Source organism: Colobus angolensis, unplaced genomic scaffold (assembly GCF_000951035.1).
Source record: "Colobus angolensis palliatus isolate OR3802 unplaced genomic scaffold, Cang.pa_1.0 Scaffold24, whole genome shotgun sequence".
In the NCBI taxonomy this organism is placed as follows: Eukaryota; Metazoa; Chordata; class Mammalia; order Primates; family Cercopithecidae; genus Colobus; species Colobus angolensis.
In genome coordinates, this window is record NW_012115599.1 from 2,702,923 (window position 1) to 2,726,653 (window position 23,731).

The 23,731-nt window shown below is 41.8% G+C and overlaps 1 protein-coding gene across 1 annotated transcript; it reads right to left on the reverse strand.

The window, feature by feature from the left end:
• Positions 1–3,746: 3,746 nt before the first annotated feature.
• MPHOSPH10 (M-phase phosphoprotein 10 (U3 small nucleolar ribonucleoprotein)) lies at positions 3,747–23,714 on the reverse strand. Its single transcript, XM_011945205.1, has 11 exons — positions 23,268–23,714; positions 20,493–21,174; positions 19,987–20,144; positions 19,019–19,190; positions 15,209–15,350; positions 13,981–14,048; positions 12,480–12,617; positions 8,996–9,106; positions 5,714–5,821; positions 4,388–4,618; positions 3,747–3,981 (listed from the first exon to the last, which is right to left on the reverse strand). The coding sequence occupies exons 1-11, from the start codon at positions 23,354–23,356 to the stop codon at positions 3,832–3,834; spliced, it is 2,049 nt and encodes a 682-aa protein (XP_011800595.1). The 5' UTR covers positions 23,357–23,714; the 3' UTR covers positions 3,747–3,831.
• Positions 23,715–23,731: the final 17 nt, after the last annotated feature.

Below are 23,731 nucleotides of genomic sequence, written 5' to 3' on the forward strand. Positions count from 1 at the left end.
GCCATTCTCCTGCCTCAGCCTCCCGAGTAGCTGGGACTACAGGCGCCCGCCACCTTGCCTGGCTAGTTTTTTGTATTTTTTAGTAGAGACGGGGTTCCACCGGGTTAGCCAGGATAGTCTCGATCTCCTGACCTCGTGATCCGCCCGTCTCGGCCTCCCAAAGTGCTGGGATTACAGGCTTGAGCCACCGCGTCCGGCCGCGAGTCATATTTCTAAAAGCTTGGGTATACAGTAAATATTAGCTCCTAGGCTGCTGGGCCTGGAAGGGGTATTGTCCTCCTATTTCTCAGGATTTGTTTATTTATTTGATGAAGGAGGGTTATAGGTACAACCAGTTTAAAGATGGAAATTTTTAGAGTGCAGGCTGGGATTTAGGGTAAGCCAAGCAGACTTGTCCAAGCAGTTCTTTTGGGGAGGCCAGAGTCCTGTACCAATGTCCTCAGGCACGTTCAGCAGCTGCTGGGGGAGTGCTGGACAGGATTAAAGCACAGGAGAACTTTCTGGATGATAGAAATGCTCTGTATCTTGAAAGGAGGTAGGTTACATGGGTAACGCATTTGTTAAAACTTATCAAAATGTACACTTCAAATCTGTGCATTTCACTGAATATAAATTATGCCTCAAATTAAAAACATTTTTCGAAAGACAGATGGGCCAGGCGCGGTGGCACACGCCTGTAATCCCAACACCTTGGGAGGCCAAGGTGGGCGGATCACAAGGTCAAGAGATTGAGACCATTCTGGCTAACATGGTGAAACCCCATCTCCACTAAAAACACAAAAAATTAGCTGGGCGTGGTGGCACATGCCTGTAGTCCTAGCTACTCAGGAGGCTGAGGCAGGAAAATCATTTGAACCCAGGAGGTGGAAGTCGCAGCGAGCCAAGATCATGCCACTGCACTCTAGCCTGGCCTGGCAACAGAGTGAGGCTCTGTCTCAAAAAAAAAAAAAAAGCCCTGAAGTGGAAGATTGCCTAGTGGGCTCTAAGAACACCAAGGAGGCCCCAGAAGACTGGAGCAGAAACAAAGCGAGGGAGGCAGCAGAGCCAGATCGCAGAGGGCAAGTGTTAGCAAATTTGTTCTGTGAAAGGCCAGATAGTAAATATTTGAGGCTCTGGGGGTCACGTGGCCTCCATCATAACTAGGGAATACTGCTATTGTAGTGTGAAAGCAGCCATAGACAATACGTAACATATGAGCGTGGTTGTGTTCCAATGAAACTTTATTTACAAAAACAGCTGGCTAACTTGCCATCCACCTACTGTTTGCCAGCACCTGATGTAGGACCCTGCAGGTCATTATATGGATTTGAGCATCAACTTTGAATGAGATGGGAGGAGGGGAGAAAAAGATTTTGAGCATAAGCTCTGAAAGGACCCCTTTCCCTGTTGCATTTAGATCACGGGGTACACAAGGGTGGAAGCAAGAAAGGGAGCGAGGAAAACAGAAGGCTGATGCAGTAATCCAAGGGGAGATGATGCTGACATTTTGGGTCGGGGTGTTGGCATTGTCATTGATAAGAAATCATTATATTCTGAATATATTTAGAAGACTGAGCCAGCAGGATTCGCTCATGGCAAAGGTGGTAAGGTACAAGAGAAGAAGAGTCAAGGGAAACTCTGAGGCCTTTAGCCTAGCAACTGGCAGGATAGAGGGGAAGGAGTAAGAGTTCAGTTTCGGACATGTAATGAGATACCACGTAGACATTCTTGTGGATGAAAACCCTTGAACTGATGTAATCAAGTCAGGTCAGACTGGAAATATAAATTTGGGAGTTGTTGGGGTTTAAATGGTATTAATACATGGGACCAAGGATTGACTGTAGATAGAGAACTAAGGAGGTCAAAAGACTGAGCATTTCATTAACAAAAGGCAGGGCAGTAAGAAGGAGCCTGCAAAAGAGACTGAGCTAGAGGAGTAGGAGGAAGAGACTTGGCAGCCAGAAAACCAAGTGAGTGATATATGTCAAGGACTGAGGGGCATCAGGTGCAGGCAGAGAAATGCCATGGGGCGGGGTCACCACAGAGAACACATTCCCAGGCAATGCCCAGCACAGCCACTGGGGCAGGGCTGCCCCTGAGACCCTGGACCTATAGAGCCACCAGTGTGCAATGCCAGGCCAGGAGAGCTGCATGCACAGGACTCCAACCAGTGAGAGTCAGGGCATGGGCTTCACCCAGTAAAGCTATGGGGGTGGAGCCACCTGGAGCCTTGGGGACCCAACCCTCACCCCAGTGTGGCTGGAAGGTGAGACATGAAGTCAAAGACTACCCTCAAGCCTCAAGATTAAATGTTGTTTCCCCTGGTGGGTTTTGGACTTACTTGGGACTAAGCTACTTCTTCTTTCCTATTTGTCCCTTTTAAATGGGAATATCTATCCTATGCCCATTCCACCATTGTATTCTGGAAGCATGTAATTTGTTTGACAGCTGGAGGGAAATTTGGCTTAGGATGAATCACACCTTGAGTTGGTCTTGCCCATGTTTACAGGAGACTTTGGACTTAGATGGAATGAATGTGTTAAGAACGTGAATTTGAGAAACCAGGGGTGGAATGCTATGCTATGATCTGAATGTGTCCTTCAAAATTCATGTGCTGAAACTTAATGGCAATGAGATATTAAAAGGTAGGACCTTTAGATGATTAAGTCTTGAAGGCAGAGCCCTCACGGATGGGATCAGCATCCTTATAAAAAGACTGATGGAGTTTGGTGGCTTTTTGTCCTTCCACCTTCTGCCAAGTGAGAACATAACTAGGTACCACCTTGAAGCAGAGCAGCTTTTACCACTCAACTTGCCAGCACCTTCATCTCAGACCTCCCAGCCTCCAGAACCGTAGGAAATGTTTCTGTTGTTTATAAATGACCCAGTCTCAGGTATTTTGTTATAGCAGCACAAATGGACAAAAGCCAGTGCTTAATTTAGCCCCATACAGCCTAGCTCTACCCTGCTGTAGCCATCTTCTGCAGTAACAGGAATGCAGACTGCAAACTTCCACAGGCTCTTCTTGACCACTGATTGACCCCTTGTAGATAAAAAATCAGAAGGGCTTTACCTGTTGCTTTGGTGGAATCTTAGTCCACATTCCCTACCCATCTGGACTAAGGCTTACTGCATTTCCATCAAATCAATATGACAGCCTATTAGACAAAAGGCATTTTTCCCTGGATGGGGAGGTTGAAACAATGAGCACCTGGTGGTCACAGAACACTCTACAGACTACAGTTTACATTCCTGGCTGTATTGAGCTTCTATTCCTTCCAGCTTCACTCCTCCATCATACCTGTGTCCTCTGCAGCTGACCGTGGCTAGGGCTCCACAGCCTACATTAAACCTCTGTTAGATGATCTGAGATCATTTCCCAAAGGGGAAGGAAGTAAGGCACAGGCATGAAAATGCTACCGTTTTATGAAATGACAGGGCAATGGGAGAAGGAAATTAAGAGCCCAAAGAGTGAGGACTTCTGCTGTAGACAGCTGCTTGTGAGGGGGTTGGCTGGCTCTGTCCTCTTCTCAGCTTGCAGGCCAGTGCTTGCACACCAGTCCACATGGACAAGCTGGCCTGGCCCTCACACAGGCCTGGGCCATGGCAAGAGCACAGCAGGATCAGCTCAGGCAGTGCCTGAATAGGAAGGGCCTAGGGAGGAGCCAGGTGCTGCTTCACACCAATGGAAACCGGAAGGGCTTTGCAAATAGGAGTTTGTCTTTTCACACTATGGAACTCTCAAATATCTATCACCAATGCAAAGAAAGGTTCTCAAGAATTGTATTATAAAATAGAACAACGACACAACATAAGCTTACACATTAATATTTACATTATATTCAAAATATATTACAGCTTTAATTTATGAACAGAAATATCCTGTCTTTTCTTCTTTTTCTTTTCTGCTTTCTTTGCATCATTGATTTGCATTTTTACTTGATCTTGTAATTTAGAAAAGAATGCTTGAGAGGACTTTAAGGCTTTGTCTTTACCTTCATCCTGCAATTAAAAACAACACATGCTTATGCTGTAAAATGTACTTATAAGTGAAAAAAGTCAAAAATAGTATATCACCATCACAACAACGTATACAACCATAAATATGAAAAAGGACTAGAATTACAGAAAACTAAATCAGTTAGCATAGGAGTATTCTGTACTGCTACAATGTTCTTATAATCTGAGAGAGAAAGGAGTGAAAGACAAACTGCTGCCAGCACCCAGGTTATTGTGAGGACCCTACATGAAAAACTCCAGAACACTAAAGGTTGCAATTCCAGCCGGTCAGCATCATGTGTCTCCATCCCACAGGTGGGCTGTCGGCTGGCTCAGACATTCCAGTCACCCAGTTATCCATTTCCCCCACAAAGGTCCCCTTGAGCAATTTTCTTTCCCTTGTCCTTACCTTTATGAAGGAAGCTTTGCCAGTTTTGGTCAGCTGTTTTAACTTCTCCGAAGCTACTGCTTTGCTGTATTTCCCTGCTTGATCTACACTGCTCTTTTCAAGCAGTTTCCTCCGCTTCTCCTTCTCTTTTATTTTCATACGCTTTTGATATTTCTTTTTCCTTCGCTCTCGTTTCTTGTCTGTAGCTGTTTTTTCAGCAGCTGTTTTTATATCTCCAGCTTTATTTTTCTCCTAGTAAAAAAATAACCACCAACATATTCGTTAATCAAGTTTAACAACTAGGAAACTGGAATGGAAGAAACTGCAGGGTAGGTAGCGAGCAGGCTGTACGTCTGTGGCCAAGTGCACGAAGATGCAGAGCAATCCCCACCTACATTCCAGTGAGCATTGGTAACTCAGTTCTCTAAAACCTGAAATGCATTCTTTGACAGCACAGACTCTTATAGTGACAGTTCAGTTCCCAAACTAATTCACAAGAAGGCAACATGGAGAGTTGGGTTTTCAACCTATCAGCACAAGAGCAGCCAGCCCTCCACAGCATTTAGATTCCAATGGGCTTCAGGGACATGCCAGAGGCAGCCTCAGCTCTGAGCTGCTAATGACAGCAACTGGACTGAGGACAGAGTGCAGAGACCAAGGAACTGAGGAAGGGAAGGGAAGCATCTCTCTAGTGAGGATCAATTTTATCTCTTTTCTCCTCCACTGCCAGCCTATCCTGCCAGGGCTGTCACCAGCACTGAGGTGGCGGAGGCTCAGACAGAAGGGGTGAGTGTAGGTGTAGCAAATCAAGTGAGGAGGGAAAAAGAAGGCCCTGCTGCTAAGCCAGCCAGGAAGATGAGCACCTGGCAGAAACCATTATTACTATGTGAGGCATGAGCTTCAGTGTTCACATGGCAGGGATTGCTGCATTTGATAACCAAATGCTCAACTCTAGATTCAGATTCCATTACTAATTAGCATTACATGAATAAAATAAGGGGGAAATGCTGATACTAAACTATTGCTAGTATATACGCAATGCAAGCAATTTGTTTTAAACTTAATATCACTGCTAGTATTTGGATTGGATTATAACAAGATATTGATACTAGCTATTTTAAAACTGCTCTTATGGTAACTCTCAAACTGTACCTCATAATAAAGCCAGAATATAGGAGACTGGTATTTGAATATTGTAACATTACTAGTTTGCTTATACTTAGAAACTGCTGAGATACACTGGAATAAGAACTACAAATGTAAGGCAAATGACATTAAATAAATGGAGTCTGGCTAAAATCAACTAACTTGTAACAGACATTTAAGGTTTCAACACTGGCTTCTTACCTTGATCTCCTCTGGCGCCAGGAGAGCTGCATCACTAACACTCACTGGGGCTACTTCCTCCATGGTTATGGCTGGCAGATTTGACACAACTTTAATCTCTGGTACAGGCTAGAAAAGAGATAATACATTCAATGGGAAGCCAGAAGGGACTCTCACACAAAATGTGTGAACTGTGAACCTATTAACTTAAAGTATAATATATAAAATACTTTATGGAGATTATCCTTTTTTTCACTTGCTTGAAAGTCAGCAAACCTACTGGAGACTATTTAAAACGTTAGATATGGTAACAGCCGAAGTCCTAAGTGGACTGGCATGACGGCAGTGCTGAGGGGCGGCACTGCTTCAGGATCCCAGAGACCTGGGTATTTTAGGGTTTTCCATCTCAAAACCATTCCAACAGCACGTATTTCTACATTTTTCCATAACATTTCTGCCATCTTCAAACATCAGTTCTTCCATCTCTTCCTCAACTATTCCTATCTACCATGCATGTGGACATTCTCAAACAACCATTAATGCTGTTTGGTAAGATTTACTGATTTCTATTATCTTGATTTTGCTTACAGAAAAAAAAACGCTAGCTCTAAAAAGTATATGGAAAAAGATGCAAGGAAAGATGTTTATGGGAACAAGAGTCAAAAACAGACTACTGATAAATTTCCTCATCTTTCAACTACTGAAAACATCTCCATAAACATAAATATGAAATAATACTGAACTATTTTGAAAAACTAAAACAGTATCAAAATCAATCAAAGCTATCAATTACAAAAAGGGGGAAAGGATGCAATGTTAATCGAAGGACCATCTGCTTCAGATTTTTGTCTTTTTTTGAAAGAACTACCCAAGAAATCCAGTAATTAAACAGGTTTCATACTGATCCTGTGATTAAAATGGTGACTATGTATTGCAGTTACACTAGTATTCTTTCTTCCTCATCACCATCCTGTCCGTGGAGTTATTTGCTCAAGGGAACTTCACAAAGAACAAAACCATAAACACAATAGGATCCTGGATTCTAAGTGAGAGAAAAATGAGAGTGTGAAAGAAATCATTTCTTCCACTGGACACCGTTCAACTGTTACTAAAAACACTGTATTCCATTCTAGCATTTAAAGAGAAATACGGAGAAAAAGAAGACAGTCCAAAAAGCCACAAAAGGCTGGGCACAGTGGCTCACACTTGTAATCCCAGCACTTTGGGAGGCCGAGGTGGGCGGATCACTTGAGGTTAGGAGTTTGAGACCAGCCTGGCTAACATGGTGAAACCCCGTCTCTACTAAAAATACTAAGAAATTAGCTGGGCATGGTGGTGCATGCCTGTAGTCCCAGCCACTCAAGAGGCTGAGGCAGGAGAACCACTTAAACTCGGGAGACAGAGGTTGCAGTGAGCCAGGACTGTGTACTCTAGCCTGGGCAATAGAGTGAGATTGTCTCAAAAAAAAAAAGAAAAAAAAAAAAAAAGCCACAAAAAAATGATAGCTGTGATTGGTAAATGGAGTCTACAGAGATGGTGTGTGAAATACCAACCAGAACATGAAAACAGTAGTATCAAGGAGAACCTACACTAGCAATTCTACATTTCTTATGGGAAAAAAGAAAGGCTTTTCATTTGGGGCACATAGACACAAATACATTCACTTCTCCTTCACTTCCCAATATTCCAAGGAATGTCTAACGGCTTCCCTGCATTAGATCCTAGCTAGTGCAAGGAACAGAGTGGAACAGTAGATGCATTTTGTGCTGCCTGAAGACAAGTAGAGAGCAATGAACAACTAGCGAATGACTGCAAATGTGCAATGCAGCTATGAGGAAAAGAGGCCGAGTGGTGAGACATGCAGCAAGGCGGGAAGAGCAGTCTACCCTAGGTAGGGAGCCAAGGAACATCTGCAAGGAGGGGAAGGCGTCTAGCCTGGGCAATAAGGAGGAGGCAGCCATGCCAAAAAGGAAGTGCAGCCTATTGGGCCAGGGGGAAGAGCACAGCGAGAAAGCGTAAGGGACTTGGCCTGCTGAAGGAATCAGAAGATCAGTGGGGCTGGGGGTAGCAAGCCAAGGGAGACCAAAGGGGTGGGAAGAGCCAGATCACACAGGTAAGGCCCAGAAAGGGCACACGTCCTTCACCTCAGTAAGACCTGCTGGACAAGAGGAGTTGAGAAATTCCACTCATCTCTTCACCTGTTTATTTCACACAACCCAGAGTAGGGACTTTGGGAATCTAAAGATGGCTCCTGCCATCAAGAACTTATTAGCATGTAATTACAACTGGATTAAAAGCATACATATACACCAAAAAAACAAACAAAACAAAACAGGTAAAAAAGCTTATTGTCTGAGAAGACAAAATATCTGCATGGGAAAAAATCACCTAGTCATCAACTAATAAGAAAGGATCTTGGAGATTAGCTCTTCTGTACAGATGAAGCGTGAAGTGATTGCCTGTATCATAAAGCTAGTTAGGAGCAGAACTCAACTCAGGTTCTGACTTCTAGACTAGTCCTTAATTCATGACATTCCATTTCAGACAAGAACACAGGCACCAAAGAGCAACACGTGAACAAGTACCAAAGGATGACACAAGCATGTTTTACGGGTTCACAGAAGCTGGTGAGTAGGAGATGAGGCTCCAAGGAGTAGACAGGTAGAGCCAAGTCTGGGTGACAGACAGACAGGGGAGGAGCATTTGAGAGGGTTGGGTGTGGTGAGGGAACGTCATGCAGCGGAGACAGCATGGGCCCAGAGTTAGTTCTCACCCTCCCACCTCCTAACCCAGGTTTTCTCCCCTGAGAAATGGAAACTATAGTACCTGCCTCAGTGTTGTGTGCATTAAGTGTTAATGTATGTAAAGACACATACATATTATTAATGTATGTAATATGACACATAGCAGATACTCCATAAATGTTGGGTATAGATATCCATACATCTCCAAACCCATTATACAATGAAAATGCAACAAGACTGAGAGGGTAGGGAAGGGAGGAGTCCCTGTGGCTATGGCTGAGGGTCTTTTAAAGTGTGAGGCAAGTTAAAATAGTAAGAGGCAGTAGTAGTGTGATGCCTGACTATGCCAGCTCCAGCTGGCAGGGGCTCACTGAAGACCCGAGTAGAGCCAGAACTGTCATGGAACCAGAACTTAGCCTTCCTCATGGAGACCCTGTCTGGAATTTACAGGAAATTACTACAAGTTTGTATCCTGAAACAAAATAGCTAGTCTCACAAAGGATCAAAGCTATGAAAGTCACCCTGCTCTAGCTATACACTGAACTGTTAACACACTTACCGGTTTAGGGATAAAGTGGAAGTTTGAGAGGGCATCCAATTTTAAGAAGAGGGAATCCATCATCTTCTGAATTTCTACATGCTCTGGATTTTCTTCTTCTGCTGTTTTTTGCTTGGGAAGTAAGTTCAACAATGTCAAACTAAGCGACTTGATATATCACAGGACAAAACACTAAAGGTCAATGAGGGTATTCCCGACTTCTCATCACCAAAGCTTCAGCTACAAGGAAACATTCCAGAAGCAAAATTAAAAGCAGCAGTACCATGAGGGTTCCAGCACCTTCCAGAGATGTGGTGTACATTTTAGGAGCTACAGTAACCATTACCTCTAATATTCAGAACTTAAAAATTTAACTACCTTGGTATTTACTTCTGTCAAAAATTAAGCTATTCCTCCTAAGATAGCCACAGTTTTTTTTTTTTTAAAGGAAAATAGCAAGTGATAACAAGTGTTGGCAAGGATGAAGAAACTGGAACCCTTGTGCACTGTTGATAGGTAGGAATGTAAAATGATGCGGTCACAGTGGCAAACAGCTTGGCAGGTCTTCAAAAAGCTACACAGAGAATTACCATCTGACCCAGCAATGCCACTCCTAGGTGTACAACCAAGAGAATTAAAAACAGATACTCAAACAAATACATGTACACGGCACTATTAACAGTCAACAGGTGGAAACAGCCCGAATGTCCATCAGTGGACGAGCAGATAAACTGTGGTACACACACACAATGGAATACTGTGCAACCATAAAAAAGAAATGAAGCACTGACAAATGCCAGTCTTGAAAATATGACGCTCAACGAAAGTTGTCAGAAATGGAAGGCCACATATGGTATGGTTCCATTTTATATCAAATACCCAAAATAGGCAAATCCACAGAGATAGAATGCAGACGGGTTTGTTGGGGCTGGGGCAAGTGAGGAAAGGGTGGCAACTGCTTATGGCATATGGGGCTTTATTGTGGGCTGATAAAAATGTTTTAGAATGAGATACAGTTAGTAGTTACATAACACTGTCCTAAATGCTCCAAATTTGTTCACTTAAGTGGTTGATTTTATGTTATATAAATCTCACATCAATTAAAAAGAAAAAAAAAAGGCCCAGCACGGTGGCTGGCTGGGCACAGTGGCTCATGCCTGTAATCCCAGCACTGTGGGAGGCTGAGGCAGGCAGATCATGAGGTCAGGAGATCGAGACCATCCTGGCCAACATAATGAAACCCTGTCTCTACTAAAATACAAAACATTAGCCGGGCTTGGTGGTGTGCGCCTGTAATCCCAGTTACTCAGGAGGCTGAGGCAGGGAAATTGCTTGGACCTAAGAGGCAGAGGTTGCAGTGAGCCTAGGTCGCGCTACTGCACTCCAGCCTGGCGACAGAGCAAGACTCTGTCTCGAAAAAAAAAAAGAAAAAAGAAAAAAAACAAGTGTTAATATAGACTTCATAAAATTATTCAAATATCCATTTGGATGATAGCGACTTTTTTTTTCTTTTATTTACATGTAATGTGTTAAAGATTTACTCTGACAAATCACATTGAAAAAACTGACAGCAATTTTAATTTTGTTGAAGAGAAAAAGTAAATTTCATGCTTCTCTCTCTTTCCCCTTTGGCCCCAAATGCTTATTCTAAATGCCTAAGAGGTCTTTTTGTTTTTTGTTATTAAGACACGAAAAAAAAAAAAAAAAACCCAGCAGAACTAGGAAACGATAGGCTCTTTGCCTCCTGATCCTGATGATAAAGACGCATCCAGGTCTGTTTCCAATGTCCATCATCAGCACCCACCTTCCAGCCATAGTCAGGCATCACGCTACTATCGCTTCTTACTATTTTAACTTACCTCACACTTTAAAAAATCCTAAACATGTCCTTTTACCTCATTCTAGATAACAATAGCTGTAAAATCAAATATGTAGCTATATATTTGCTATATAGCATTTTTCTGAGCCACTTTATATACACAACTGTGAGTAAAAGCTCCTACATGTGCTGTTTACCATCATTTCACTTCCAGAATTAGCCTAGCTACTAGAACTCCAAGTCCATCCTCAAAAACTTCTGAACTGGCTGTTGACTTCTAAGAGAGAAATGAAACTAACATTTAGAGCTGGCATAAACTATTGCATTACATATATAATTTTTAACTCTTGTGGTCACCAAATACTTTCTGCATCTACTGAATCTCCTCAAAGATTCAAATGAAACTGTACATATCCTCCTTCAGCTACCACCTTGGATTGCAAAGCAGCCAGGAAGAATTTTAATTCAAATCTTCTCAGTTCTTCAATTTCACAGTGGCATCAGGGCAATTTGCTATTGCTAACTGAAGGGCATTCATTAACAAAATCTGTTGGGAATCATAAATGGCTTCTGCAGGAAAAAAATGCCCTCTGATCCTTAAGTACATATTAACCACATTCCCACTAAATCAAACGTGAAGGAATAATTCGATTATTATATCAGCATGCAATATTCCTAGGAATATGACCTTGTCCTATTATTTAACCAGAGATTTCTTTTCTTTTCATTTTTTTTTTTTTTGAGATGGAGTCTTGCTCTGTCACCCAGGCTGGAGAGCAATGGTGCGATCTCGGCTCACTGCAACCTCCACTTCCCTGGTTCAAGCAATTCTCCTGCCTCAGCTTCCCAAGTAACTGGGATTACAGGCACACGCCACCACACCTGTCTAATTTTCTCATATTTTTAGTAGAGACGGGGTTTCACCATGTTGGCCAGACAGGTCTCAAACTCCTGACCTCAAGCAATCCGCCCGCCTCAGCCTCCCAAAGTGCTGGGATTACAGGTACGTGCCACTACGCCCAGCCCAGAGATTTTAGTTAAGTGAAAGAAAAAACAGACCTAAAAATCAGAATGAATTCATAATCATGTAAAATATATCAGTTATTTCAAAATATCAATGAGAAATGGTTTTAAAGTTGTAGCACCACCATAATAATTGCGGGAAAGCTAATAATTAGTTGTAAAAGTATCAGGTGACCAAAGCCTAATTGCAAAGCAACCCTCACATAAAGCGGGAATATTAGAACCCTTCTATTCTGTCTTTTTTTTTTTTTTTTGAGTCTCCTTCTGTCGCCCAGGCTGGAGTGCAGCGGCGCAATCTCGGCTCACTGCAAGCTCCGCCCCCTGGGTTCACGCTATTCTCCGGCCTCAGCCTCCGGAGTAGCTGAGACTACAGGCACCCGCCACCAGGCCGGGCTAATTTTTTGTAGTTTTAGTAGAGACGGGGTTTCACTGTGTTAACCAAGATGGTCTTGATCTCCTGACCTCGTGATCCACCCGCCTCGGCCTCCCAAAGTGCTGGGATTACAGGCGCGAGCCACCGCGCCCACATGCTCTGTCTTATACTTAAATGATGTAGCTGAAGAGCTCAAGATTTCCGTTTCACGATTTCAACAGTCACAAAAAGCCTAGTTCTCTACTTGTATTTCTTTAATAATAACGGTTTTGCCTTACAGGCTTCCTCACCTGGTTGAGTTTGATGTACTCCTGTTCATAAATTTCAGCAAGGCTCAATTTACTCTTCTCATGGTCTAAGGTTAAACGCTTTTTATATTCATATGCATCCTCTTTAGGTTTTTCTTTACGTACTACATCATCCCAAGCCTGAAACATAAAGGGCAGGTAGAACATAACAAAACCTACAATTTATTTCTAGGTTCACTTAAGAATCTTCCTCTGGAATATTGTTATAATAAATATTATCAATATATTAGTAAATTATCATTAATATATTAATAGTAAATTGTAAATATATCATTGTTATAATATTTATTATTACTCATTATTCCAGAGTAAGCAAATTATAGCAAAAAGAAAATTTTCAACTTCTGAAATAACTATTCAAGTCACAAAGAATAAACATTAGGAAAGCAAAGGCGGCAGTACTCAAATATCTTTTCCTGTTTTTTGTTTTAAATGAGTCTTCCTTCCTCGTTACCAACTTTAATTCCACATTTCCCAAACAGTTTGTTTAAAAGTCAAGCCTTGAGTTAGCTTATCACGTTTCATTTCAAATTTTAAGATGTTCTGCACATGATACCCTTCAAACCCTTTCTATTTTAGACCCACAAGTGTAGGCAAACATTATACACATGTTATAAAGCTATTTCTTACTATACATGCCATATATCTAAGTTTTATTCTGTTTACAAAATCAGATCAATTCTTTAACAAAAACCACTAGGTTTTCAACATTTGAAAAAATACACTACTGAGAAATGGTTTTAAATTGTAGTACTACCACAATGTTAGGGTTTGAACGTCTCCTCCAAAATTCATTTTGAAACTTAATCCCTGATGTGGCAACACTGAGATGTGGGGCCTTCTAGGACGTGACTGGATCACCAGGGTTCTGCCCTCATGAATGGCAGTTGCATTTATGGATTAATGGGTTATCATTGGTGGGGGAATGGTGGCTCTTAAGAAGAGCAAGAGACACCTGAGCCAGCATCTTAGCGTGCTCAGCCCTTTCACCATGTGATGCCCTGCACCACCTTGGGACTCTGCAGAATCCCCTCTGGTAAGAAGGCTCCTCGACCTCGGACTCCTTGGCCTCCATAACTGTATTCCTTTTCTTTATAAGTTACCCAGTTTCAGATATTCTGTTATAAGCAACAGGAAAAAGACTAAGACATATATACTGAGTTATCTGCCACACCAGATACTGCGCCTAAGCCAAGGGTTCTGGGTGCAGCCACCACAGGTCAGCCACCAGCTTCATTAAGCACTGCCCAAAAGGTCAGCAAGACTAATGGCTTCTAGCTCCTCTCAGGCATAATACTCGTCTTTCTTAGGTACTACTAAAGAGCAGCACCTCACACAACAAAAGCTGACTAGGTAGCCTAGATTTCAGGTTTGTGAACACTAAGTGAAAATAAAAAGCAACAGTCCCACTCTCAAAGTACTCTCACATTATTTCTAAAATTTCAGTGACATTTCAATTAAGTTAAATTTAATTCTTACTGACCTGATCTCTTATCCTCTGTTTAATGATATCTTCCAGGTGAAGGGTGGTTTCCTCTGTAATCACAGGTGCTAAAGGAAATACAACATTTATTCATTAGGTAGATATCCACTAGACCACTGATTCTCACATTGCAGACCTTGGACCCACAGCGTCAGCAACACGTGGGAACTTGTTAGAAATGAAAATTCCTGGACCACCCCCATACCTCCTGAATCGGAAAGTGGGGAAGAGGGACAGCTATCTGTGCTTTAATAAGCCTTGTGATGCTCCCTGAAGTTTGAAAACCACAAAACTAGGATACATATGGTAGTAAGTGCTAATACTTTATCCAAGTACCTAAGGACTCTTCCTCTCTTTTCCATTCTCTCTTCCATTGAAATAAAATGAAAACTCACTTTGACTTAATGGGTACAAGAAAGAAGGCAATGAGATGACCACGGTTGCAGGTTGGAGTTCAAAGTTTAATCAGTGGACCATTACAGGATGCAAGCCTTTGAAACAGATTACTGCAAAAAACTTGATTATAAACTATACATTAGGTATCATCAGTGTATTGATGTTAAATTTTTGGGGTGGATTAATGGTATTGTGATTATGTAGGAGAATGTCCTAGTTCTTAGAAGATATCTGCAAAAGCACTTAAAAGGGAAGTGCCATGAGACTGGCAACTTACTTAAAAAAAGGGCACATATACAATCTTAGATATGCTGAGGAGAGAAAGGAGATACGACAAAATGGTAACTGGTGAATCCAGTTGAATAGCATATAGATGTTCACTGTAATATTTTTCAACTTTTCTGTTTATAAATTGTTTCTTTCTTTTTTGACAGAGTGTTGCTCTATCGTCCAGGATGGAGTACATCGGCATGACCTTGACTCACTGCAACCTCCCCTTTCCGGGTTCAAGGGATTCTCCTGCCTCAGCCTTCCGAGTAGATGGGATTACAGGCACCTGCCACCATACCCGGCTGATTTTTGTATTCTTAGTAGAGACGGGGTTTCACCATGTTGGCCACGCTGGTCTCAAACTCCTGACCTCAGGTGATCTGTCTGCCTCGGTCTCCCAAAGTGCTGGGATTACAGGCGAGAGCCACCGTGCCAAGCCATGTGTTTACAAGTTTTGAAAATAAAAAGTTGAGGGAAAAGAAACATCACTCCAAATCTTTGTATGAAATGGAACCATGGAAAAAGCACAGACATGACCACTTTACAGAAGAGGGCACCGTACCCATCCGGACAGCATGGTCAAAGTGCAGGGTCTCCTCCAGGAGGCTGTTCTCTGGCCTCTTCTGTGCTGTCACTTCCCCCTGAAGCTGCCACGGCTTTTTTTCTAACAACTCTTTTTCTAAAGATGCAATCTTTTCATTCATCTAAGAAAGAGACAAAACAATTAGTATACATTCAGAAAATAAAATTACACTTATATTTGTGTAAAAGCAAAAAATACTTTAAAAAGTGGGAAAGCAAGAAATGTCCTATTCTACAATTCTGTTCTTGCCATCTTTTTATTCTGTCAATGACTTCCTATTTCTGCTGCCTATGGTGGGGTGAGCTGCAAACAATTTCTTTTCCTCACTGATTTAAAATGCCATGTTTATAATATACTGAACTCCCCCAGAAGCATTTGGGTTTGTTTCTGGGCTCTATTTTATTTAAGTGATCTATCTATTCGCAAGTTAAGTAATTCTTTGATTAGAATATTATTATCTGATGGAGTCTGACCCTTTTGACTCCAAACTCAAATTCTTATTCTAACTCCTGTTTTTACATTTTTTTGAGGCAGAGTCTCACTCTGTCACCTAGGCTGGAGTGCAGTGGTCTTAGCTCACTGAGACCTCTGTCTCCTGAGCAATTCTCCTGCCTCAGCCTCCCAAGTAGCTGGGATTACAGGTGTGTGCCACTATGCCCAGCTAATTTTTGTATTTTTTAGTAGAGACGGAGTTTCACCAAGTGCTGGGATTAGAGGCGTGAGCCACCGCACCGGGTCATTATCTCTAACTTCTAAAAGACAACAATGATGACTTCAGTGTATAAAAAGCCAGCCTTTTCAGCTATCTTACAGAATTCTCTTATTTTCCTAATATCAATTCAGTTTATCCACTCGGCTTCCTCTCCAAATACTAACACATTTGTTTTTCACTTCTAGTGGAATATAAATACATCTGCAGGATTCCTAATCTTTTTTTTTTTTTTTTTTTGACACAGTCTCACTTGGTTGCCTAGGCTGGAGAGCAGTTGCGTGATCTCAGCTCACTGCAACCTCCACCTCCCAGGCTCAAGCAATCCTCTCTCCTCAGACCCCCAAATAACTGGGACCACAGGCACGTGCAACCACACCTGACTAATTTTTGTATTTTTTGTAGAGACGAGGTCTTACCATGTTGCCCAGGCTGGTCTCGAACTCCTGAGCTCAAGCAATCCTCCTGAGCTCAAGCAATCCTCCTACCTTGGTCTCCCAAGGTGCTGGGATTATAGGCATGAGCTACCACCCCTGGCAGTTTTCCTAATCTCTTATCTTTAGTAGTTACACTGGCTTATGAGTCTGAAAGAATGTTAATCAACAGTGGTAACTGTAATACTGGACATCTTGTCTCATTCCTAATCTTAAAGGGATGCTTCTAGAATTTCACCCATCATGCATGATGGCAGCTTTTGGCTTAGATATATTTGTATTCCACTAGGAGTGAAAAAAAAAATTAGAAATGAGTATTGAATTTTATCAAATGTCTTTCTGACATATGGAGGTGACCATATGTTTTTTTCTCCTTAATGTCTTGCAGTCAGGAATCATACTAGATTTTCTAATACTGATTAAAGAGAATAAGGTTCATGCAGTTGTGTGGCATAATTCTTCCACTGTGCTATAGGATTTTTGCAACCCCGTTCATGAATTAGACTGTGTGTGTGTCTCTGTGTGTGTGTGTGTTTTAATGCTACCTTTGTCAGGTTTGGGTTTTCATGTTCTAACAGTTTCAAAAAAAAAAAGTTTGAAAGTTCTACTTTATTCTTTATATGTGGAAACTGAAATAAATTAGTGATTTATTGAAACTTAACTTGAAGGTCTGATGTAATTTCACAATAAAACCAAACCTTTCTTTCTTTATTTGTTGGGGGAGGGCGGGAGGAGTAGGGTGGAAGGATACTAACTCATTGATTTTATAATGGTGCTTTTTTTCCCTTAGAATTTCTCTATCTTCTGGGGACAATCTGACAACCATGGATTTAATTCAGATTCTCAAATTTTAAAAACAATTCTTTTGATATTCTTGGTATCTTTTATTATCTGCCTATTCTCAATTTTTTTTTTTTTTTTTACACAGTCTCTAGCTCTGTTGCCCAGGCTGGAGTGCTGTGGTGCAATCATAGCTCGACTACAGCCTTGAACTCCTGGACTCAAGAGATCCTCCCCCATCCGCCTCTCGAGTAGCAAACACTATAGGCGCACACTACCATGCCCAGCTAATTTTTTTAACTTTTAGTGGAGATGGGCTTTTGCCCTGTTGCCCAGGTTGGTCATGAATTCCTGGGCTCAAAACAATCCTCCCTCCTTAGCCTCCCAAAGTACAGGTGTGAGCCACTGTGCCTGGCCCTATTCTCATGTTTATTGTGATAAAAATTTTAAGGTAAATAAATGATAGAGCCAAATTATTAGAGCCAGACTACATCTACAAAAATTAAATGAAATTTCACTTGTCTGAAATCATGACACAAAGAAACAAATTTTACGAACTTTGAAGATATGTTTGTGAGGGTATAAATTAAAATTCTGGCTATTCAGCACTCACAAAAATCTGCGGAGCACCTTAAAGACACAGGTGGTGTCGGCTGGGTGCAGTGGCTCACGCCTGTAATCCCAGCACTTTAGGAGGCCGAGGAGGGTGGACCACCTGAGGTCAGGAGTTTCAGTCCAGCCTGGCCAACATGGTGAAACCCCATCTCTACTAAAAATACAAAAAAATTAGCTGGGCGTGGTGTAATCCCAACTACTCAGGAGGCTGAGGCAGGAGAATTGTTTGAACCTGGGAGGTGGAGGTTGTAGTGAGCTAAGATCACGCCACTGCACTCCAGCCTGGGTGACGAGAGTGAAACTCCATCTCAAAAAAAAAAGAAAAAAAAAACAAAAAAAAATACATGGTATCCTCCAAAGCAGTCAAAACAGTTAAGAGGCTCACAGGACAGCTTTATCAGGAGAGACATGCTATATATATAAAGACATTAGGGACAAAGGAAAAAACAACTATCTTTAAAGATTTTTTTTATTTTTGAGATAGAGTCGCACTCTGCCACCCAGGATGGAATCCAGTGGCACCACCTCGGCTCACTGCAACCTCCGCCTCCTGGGTTCAAGGGATTCTTCTGCCTCAGCCTCCCGAGTAGCTGGGATTACAGGTGTCCACCACCATGCCTGACTACTTTTTCTTTCTTTCTTTTTTTTTTTTTTTTTTTTAGTAGAGATGGGGTTTTACCATGTTAGCTAGGCTGGCCTCGAACTCCTGACTTGAAGTGATCCACCTGCCTCAGCCTCCCAAAGTGCTGGGATTACAGGCATGAGCCACCGCGCCCAGCAGAAGCAACTATTTTACTCACAGGCCCCAAATTGAAATGCAGGCACTGATTTTTGCTCATCAGATGCTTTCCATATGGCAAGATTTTGGGATTTTGTTTGTTTTAAGACAACATCTTGCTCTGCCGCCCAGTCTAGAGAGCAGTGATGCAATCATAGCTCACCACAGCATCAACCTCCTAGGCTCAAGTGATCCTTCCACCTCAGCCACCAGAGTAGCTGGACTACAGGCACACATCACCATGCCCGGCTAATTTTTGTATTTTTGGTAGAGACAAGGTCTCACTATGTTGCCTAGGCTGGTTCTGAACTCCTGAGCTCAAGCGATGCTCTTGCTTCGGACTGCCAAAGTGCTAGGATTACAGGCATGAGCCACTGCACCTGGCCAAGATATCGGTTTTCAAAGGATGGTTAATAGTTTTCAAATGATGGTTAATTGCAAGTATATTAAAAATTCCATAAATTACTAATTACCTTTTCCTGTCTTTTTTCAAAAGAGGATTTAACTTCATCAGAATTTTTCTTTACATTTAAAACACCTGTATCTTCAGTTGCCTCGTCATCTGGTAAAGCAAAGGTCACTCTTTTCAAGGTTTCTTTATGTTGTTTACTGTCTTCATTTTCTTCAAGGTCATCATCTTCATCCCTACAATACCAAAACTCTTATAAAAAGAAATATGCTACTTTCCATTAGAAAAACAAAAGGAAACAAATTTTCCCTTAATAAAGTTCTTCTTTTATATACCTAATGCAACCAGATACTCAGAACTTCCAAAATCATTCAGTTATTAAGGAACAAAAAGTATTATTTAGGTAAAATGCTATGTAAGAAACAGAACAGGGAGGCCGAGACGGGCGGATCACGAGGTCAGGAGATCGAGACCATCCTGGCTAACACAGTGAAACCCCATCTCTACTAAAAATACAAAAAAAAAATTAGCCGGGCGTGATGGTGGGCGCCTGTAGTCCCAGCTACATGGGAGGCTGAGGCAGGAGAATGGCGTGAACCCGGGAGGCGGAGCTTGCAGTGAGTGGAGATCATGCCACTGCACTCCAGCCTGGGCAACAGAGCGAGACTCTGTCTCAAAAAAAAAAAAGAAACAGAGAAACAGAACAAAAAGTGTCCAACATATAGAAAATAAATTATTCATCAATCTATAATACAAATCCCTTATCTCACAAAAATAACAGGATTTTATTGACACAAAACCAAATCAAAGTTCCTGGTAAGGAACGTTTGATTGTTACTACCAGCGATATTTTTCTTCATTAAGTGATATCTAATGTTCCTTTACATTCAGAGACTTTCCTCTGGCTATCTTAAGAATATCTGATACTAGAGAATCCAACATCTTAAGACAGACACATTTAATAACTACGCGTACACATACCTGATTGGGCAATTCCAGCCTACAATATAAAGAATGGTTCAAAATACTCACGTTTCCAAAATACTTAGTTCTTCTGCTTCCTCTTCAGCAATTTCATCATCTTCTTTGTTTGAATTCAACTCATCATCATGAACACTTGTTATGTCTTCATCACTTTCAACTGGATCAAAAAAATCTTTGTATTTCAGATTTCTGGAACTTTTACCTGACTAAAAAGATTTTAAAAACTATTAATTAGGGATAGAAAAATATATTAACACATGCATATAGATTTGTATGTATATCGTATGTATATATTACTTTCTGACTTAACACTATGAGCTAATAACTAATAACTAAATAGTTATTAGGTGAAAATGGCAACTAATAACACTACCACAAAACTGTAAGACCAACTGGAACATAAATTGAATGGAAGAACAGACTCATTTGTAACTGATAAGATAGAGCACAATATTTATCACTAAAACTTCTAACTACAATTAAATCTCCCCTAGAAAAAGAGAACGAAAGCTAATTTGAGGAGGAAAGTGCTCTCTCCTCTCTCAAAACTTTACCTTAAGTTTTTTACTTCCAAACGGTCCCCCTTCATCTTCATCAGAATCAATATCTTTAAAAAAATCAATATCTTCCTCCTCATCATCATTATCATCTTTTCGTTCCTCTTCTTTTTCTATGTTTTCTAAATAGGCCTCCATTTCGGAGAGTTTGAAGAATTTATCATCTACTACGGACTTTTCTCTAGGTTTTCCATGTCCTTTGTGTTGCACCTTGCTCTGCTGTTCCAATTTACTGATATCAAAGTCAAGATCAGAATCCTCATCACTGAAAACTGGGCTTTTCCTCAGACCAGATTTGCTTGAGTTTTTAGTTCTCTCACCCACTTCAGGATCATCATCACCCATGTCTGACACTTCTTCCTCCTCTTCTAAATCTTCTAGGTCCTCCTGGTCATCAGCCTCTATCTCTGAACCATCCTCTTCACGTTCCTGTTCTTCACTCTCTGGGAGAAGACTGATGTCTTCATCATTAATTGTTTCACCAACTGCATTCTGGAAGTATTGTAAAATTGGTTCATTTTGCAATTCCAGTTGTTGCCAAATCTGCTCATCATCAAAATTTTCTATCACAAGTTTTTGCAAGGGGCTTCCATGGATCCTACCACTCTCTAATATTTTATTAAAGTCATAAAGCACTTTTGTTAAAGAAGTGAACTTTGATGCCAATCCATCTTGAATCCTATTGGGAGGAAGTGAGATTTAGAATTATAGGTAATAATTTCACAGCACTCTTAATAAAAATTTAAAAACCCAACTCTTTTGTAAAATCAAATTTGAATGAAGTGTAAGTATAGATTCTGGCCCCCAACAACATATAAGCTGATGACCTACACTGATATATAAAACCTGTCAACCAAGTATCTGTGAATCAGCTGTATAGATTTTAGGCAGAAAAACCATTACAAATCTATTTGCTTGGAGATATATAGTGAATTAACTTTAAATGATCAATTCTGCTACATTATATACAACTCCATTCATTCATTCACTTATTCATTCAATGATCAACATTTGCTTTGGCTACAGTGGTCAAGGAAAACCTCTCTTAGATGCCACATCTGAGGGGAAAGCTGTAGATAAGGAGACAGTCTTATAAAGATTGGGAAACATGTATTCCAGGCAGAAGAAATCCTCTAAGATGCAAATCCTCTAGAGGTGAGCTTGAGGAACAAAAAAGTGAGCACGGCTAAAGTGTGAAGGAGGCAGAAGGTGAAGCTGGAGAGACTGATGGGACCCAAATCACGCGTGGCTCAGGAGTAAGAGTTTGTCATTTAAAGTGTAAAGAGAAAACATTGTAAGCAGAGGGATGAAATGATGATTCACACGAAGGAAGAAGAAAGGGAGGAGGGAGGAGGAGGAAAGTATAGTGATTAGAAGGTTGATTGATGCAGCATTCCAGGCAAAGGATAACGGTGATGTAAACTGGAGTTAGAGCAGTGAATATGCTTAGTTTGGAGGTAGAACTGACAGGATTGCTAAGGAATTAGATATAGAATAGAGAAAAACGAAGACAACAAAGTAGCAGCCTACTTTCATGTTTGAAAAACTGGAAAGACAGAAGTGCTGAGATAGGGAAGGCTTGCGTGGTGGTGTCAGGCCTCTGGGTCGAAGCTCAGCCATTGTAGCCCCTGTGACCTGCACATATACGTCCAGGTGGCCTGCAGGAGCCAAGTAGTCTGGGGCAGCCGAAAAACTACCAAAGAAGTAAAACAGTCAGTTCCTGCCTTAACTGATTAACCAAGATTACAACATTCCTCCATTGTCACTTGTCCCTGCCCTACCTTAACTGATCAACGGACTTTGTGATATTCTTCTTCTGGACAGTAAGTCTTATGATCTCCCCACCACGTACCTTGTGACCCCCCTTCTCTGCTAACAACAGATAACCACCTTTTACTGTAATTTTCCATTATCTACCCAACTCCTATAAAGTAACCTCTTCCCCATCACCGTCCGCTCTCTTTTCGGACTCAGCCCACTTGCACCCAAGTGAATGAACACTTTGTGTTGCTCACACAAAGCCTGTTTTAGTGGTCTCTTCACACGGAGGCGCTTGACAGGTGGAGCATAGGAAAAGGACTTCAGGGGATGGCAGAGTATGGGTGGGTAGAAACAACAATTCTATTAAACAGAAACAACAGCTCTGTTTTGGGCGCAGTAAATTTGAGATGCTTGACAGTACCAAAATTTTAAAAATCGTTAAAAGTTGCACAGTGCGGATATCCCAGCTGTGTGCTACTGAATTCAAACTAAGCAAAATCTGTAGTTGCTGTGAGCCGGGGTTTGAAATATAAATGAGTAATAATTTCATAGATCGTATTTGACATTCTTCAACAAAATACATAGAAAACGCTTGTGCTGGGAAGAGACAAAGTTCTAATTTTCAAGAAGCTTAGTCGTGGCGGATGGACAGACAAGTGACAAGTTGGTAATTTCAATAAAGTATGCTAAGCACTGAGTGCTTTAGGAGCACATTGGAGGAAGGAGAAACCAACAGTTTTTGTGTAAAGGGATGCGGACGTAAGAAGACCAAGGGAAGCTTCTAGCCGTTAATAACTGAGGTTAGGGTGATTTCAGTAACACTCAACTGAGAGATCCATCTATACAAATGTTAACAATTTTTAAAATTTTGATAGCCTAGGAAACTACAGACTCCGAAATTTGGGGAAAAATGATTTATCTTTCCCCTTACCTTCCCCCAGCTCCACAATTTGCACCCCGCGTCCACGTGAGACTCCGGTCGCACCCCGAGCCCGGGATCTGCGCACTTACGTGAGGAAGCACTCGGGTCGACCCGTGGCTTTGCCGACTTCTGCCAGACACCGCTCCAGGGTCCGTCGACGCCAGACCCGCGGGGCCATGGCTGTCAGCAACTCCCGACACAATGCCGCATGCAAGGGAAGGGAGCTGCCCGGAAACCGCTCGGCAAACAGGCGCCTAGCGCAACTACTGTGTCAGAGCCGAAAGTTCCGCTGCGCACAGGTTCCGGACTCGCCCTCAGCCAGAGCCAATGGCAGCGCGAGCGCTTTCGCTTCTGCAGGGGGACGGGAAACAAAAATCGCCATGGTCGGTCCAAACGCCTTTGAACTCTCTCGAAACTTCGTTGTGTATTTTTCAGGGGCCCACAAAGGGTGACTCGTCCTGGCTATAAGTTTCTGTTTAGGCTAAAGTAGGCGTGTTGTAGCAGGAAAGAAGCGCCCTTCGCCGCGCCCCTAACCTGTCTGTCCCGCCCCCTC

What these genes read in the sequence shown, in the direction of transcription:
- MPHOSPH10 (XM_011945205.1), bottom strand. Translation starts at nt 23,356, where the DNA reads ATGGCCCCGCGGGTCTGGCGTCGACGGACCCTGGAGCGGTGTCTGGCA. An exon ending in TTGGAAGTAAAAAACTTAAG is followed by an intron (nt 20,145 to 20,492) that starts GTAAAGTTTTGA and finishes AAATCTTTTTAG; the next exon opens with TCAGGTAAAAGTTCCAGAAA. An exon ending in AGTACATCAAACTCAACCAG is followed by an intron (nt 9,107 to 12,479) that starts GTGAGGAAGCCT and finishes TTACTTCCCAAG; the next exon opens with CAAAAAACAGCAGAAGAAGA.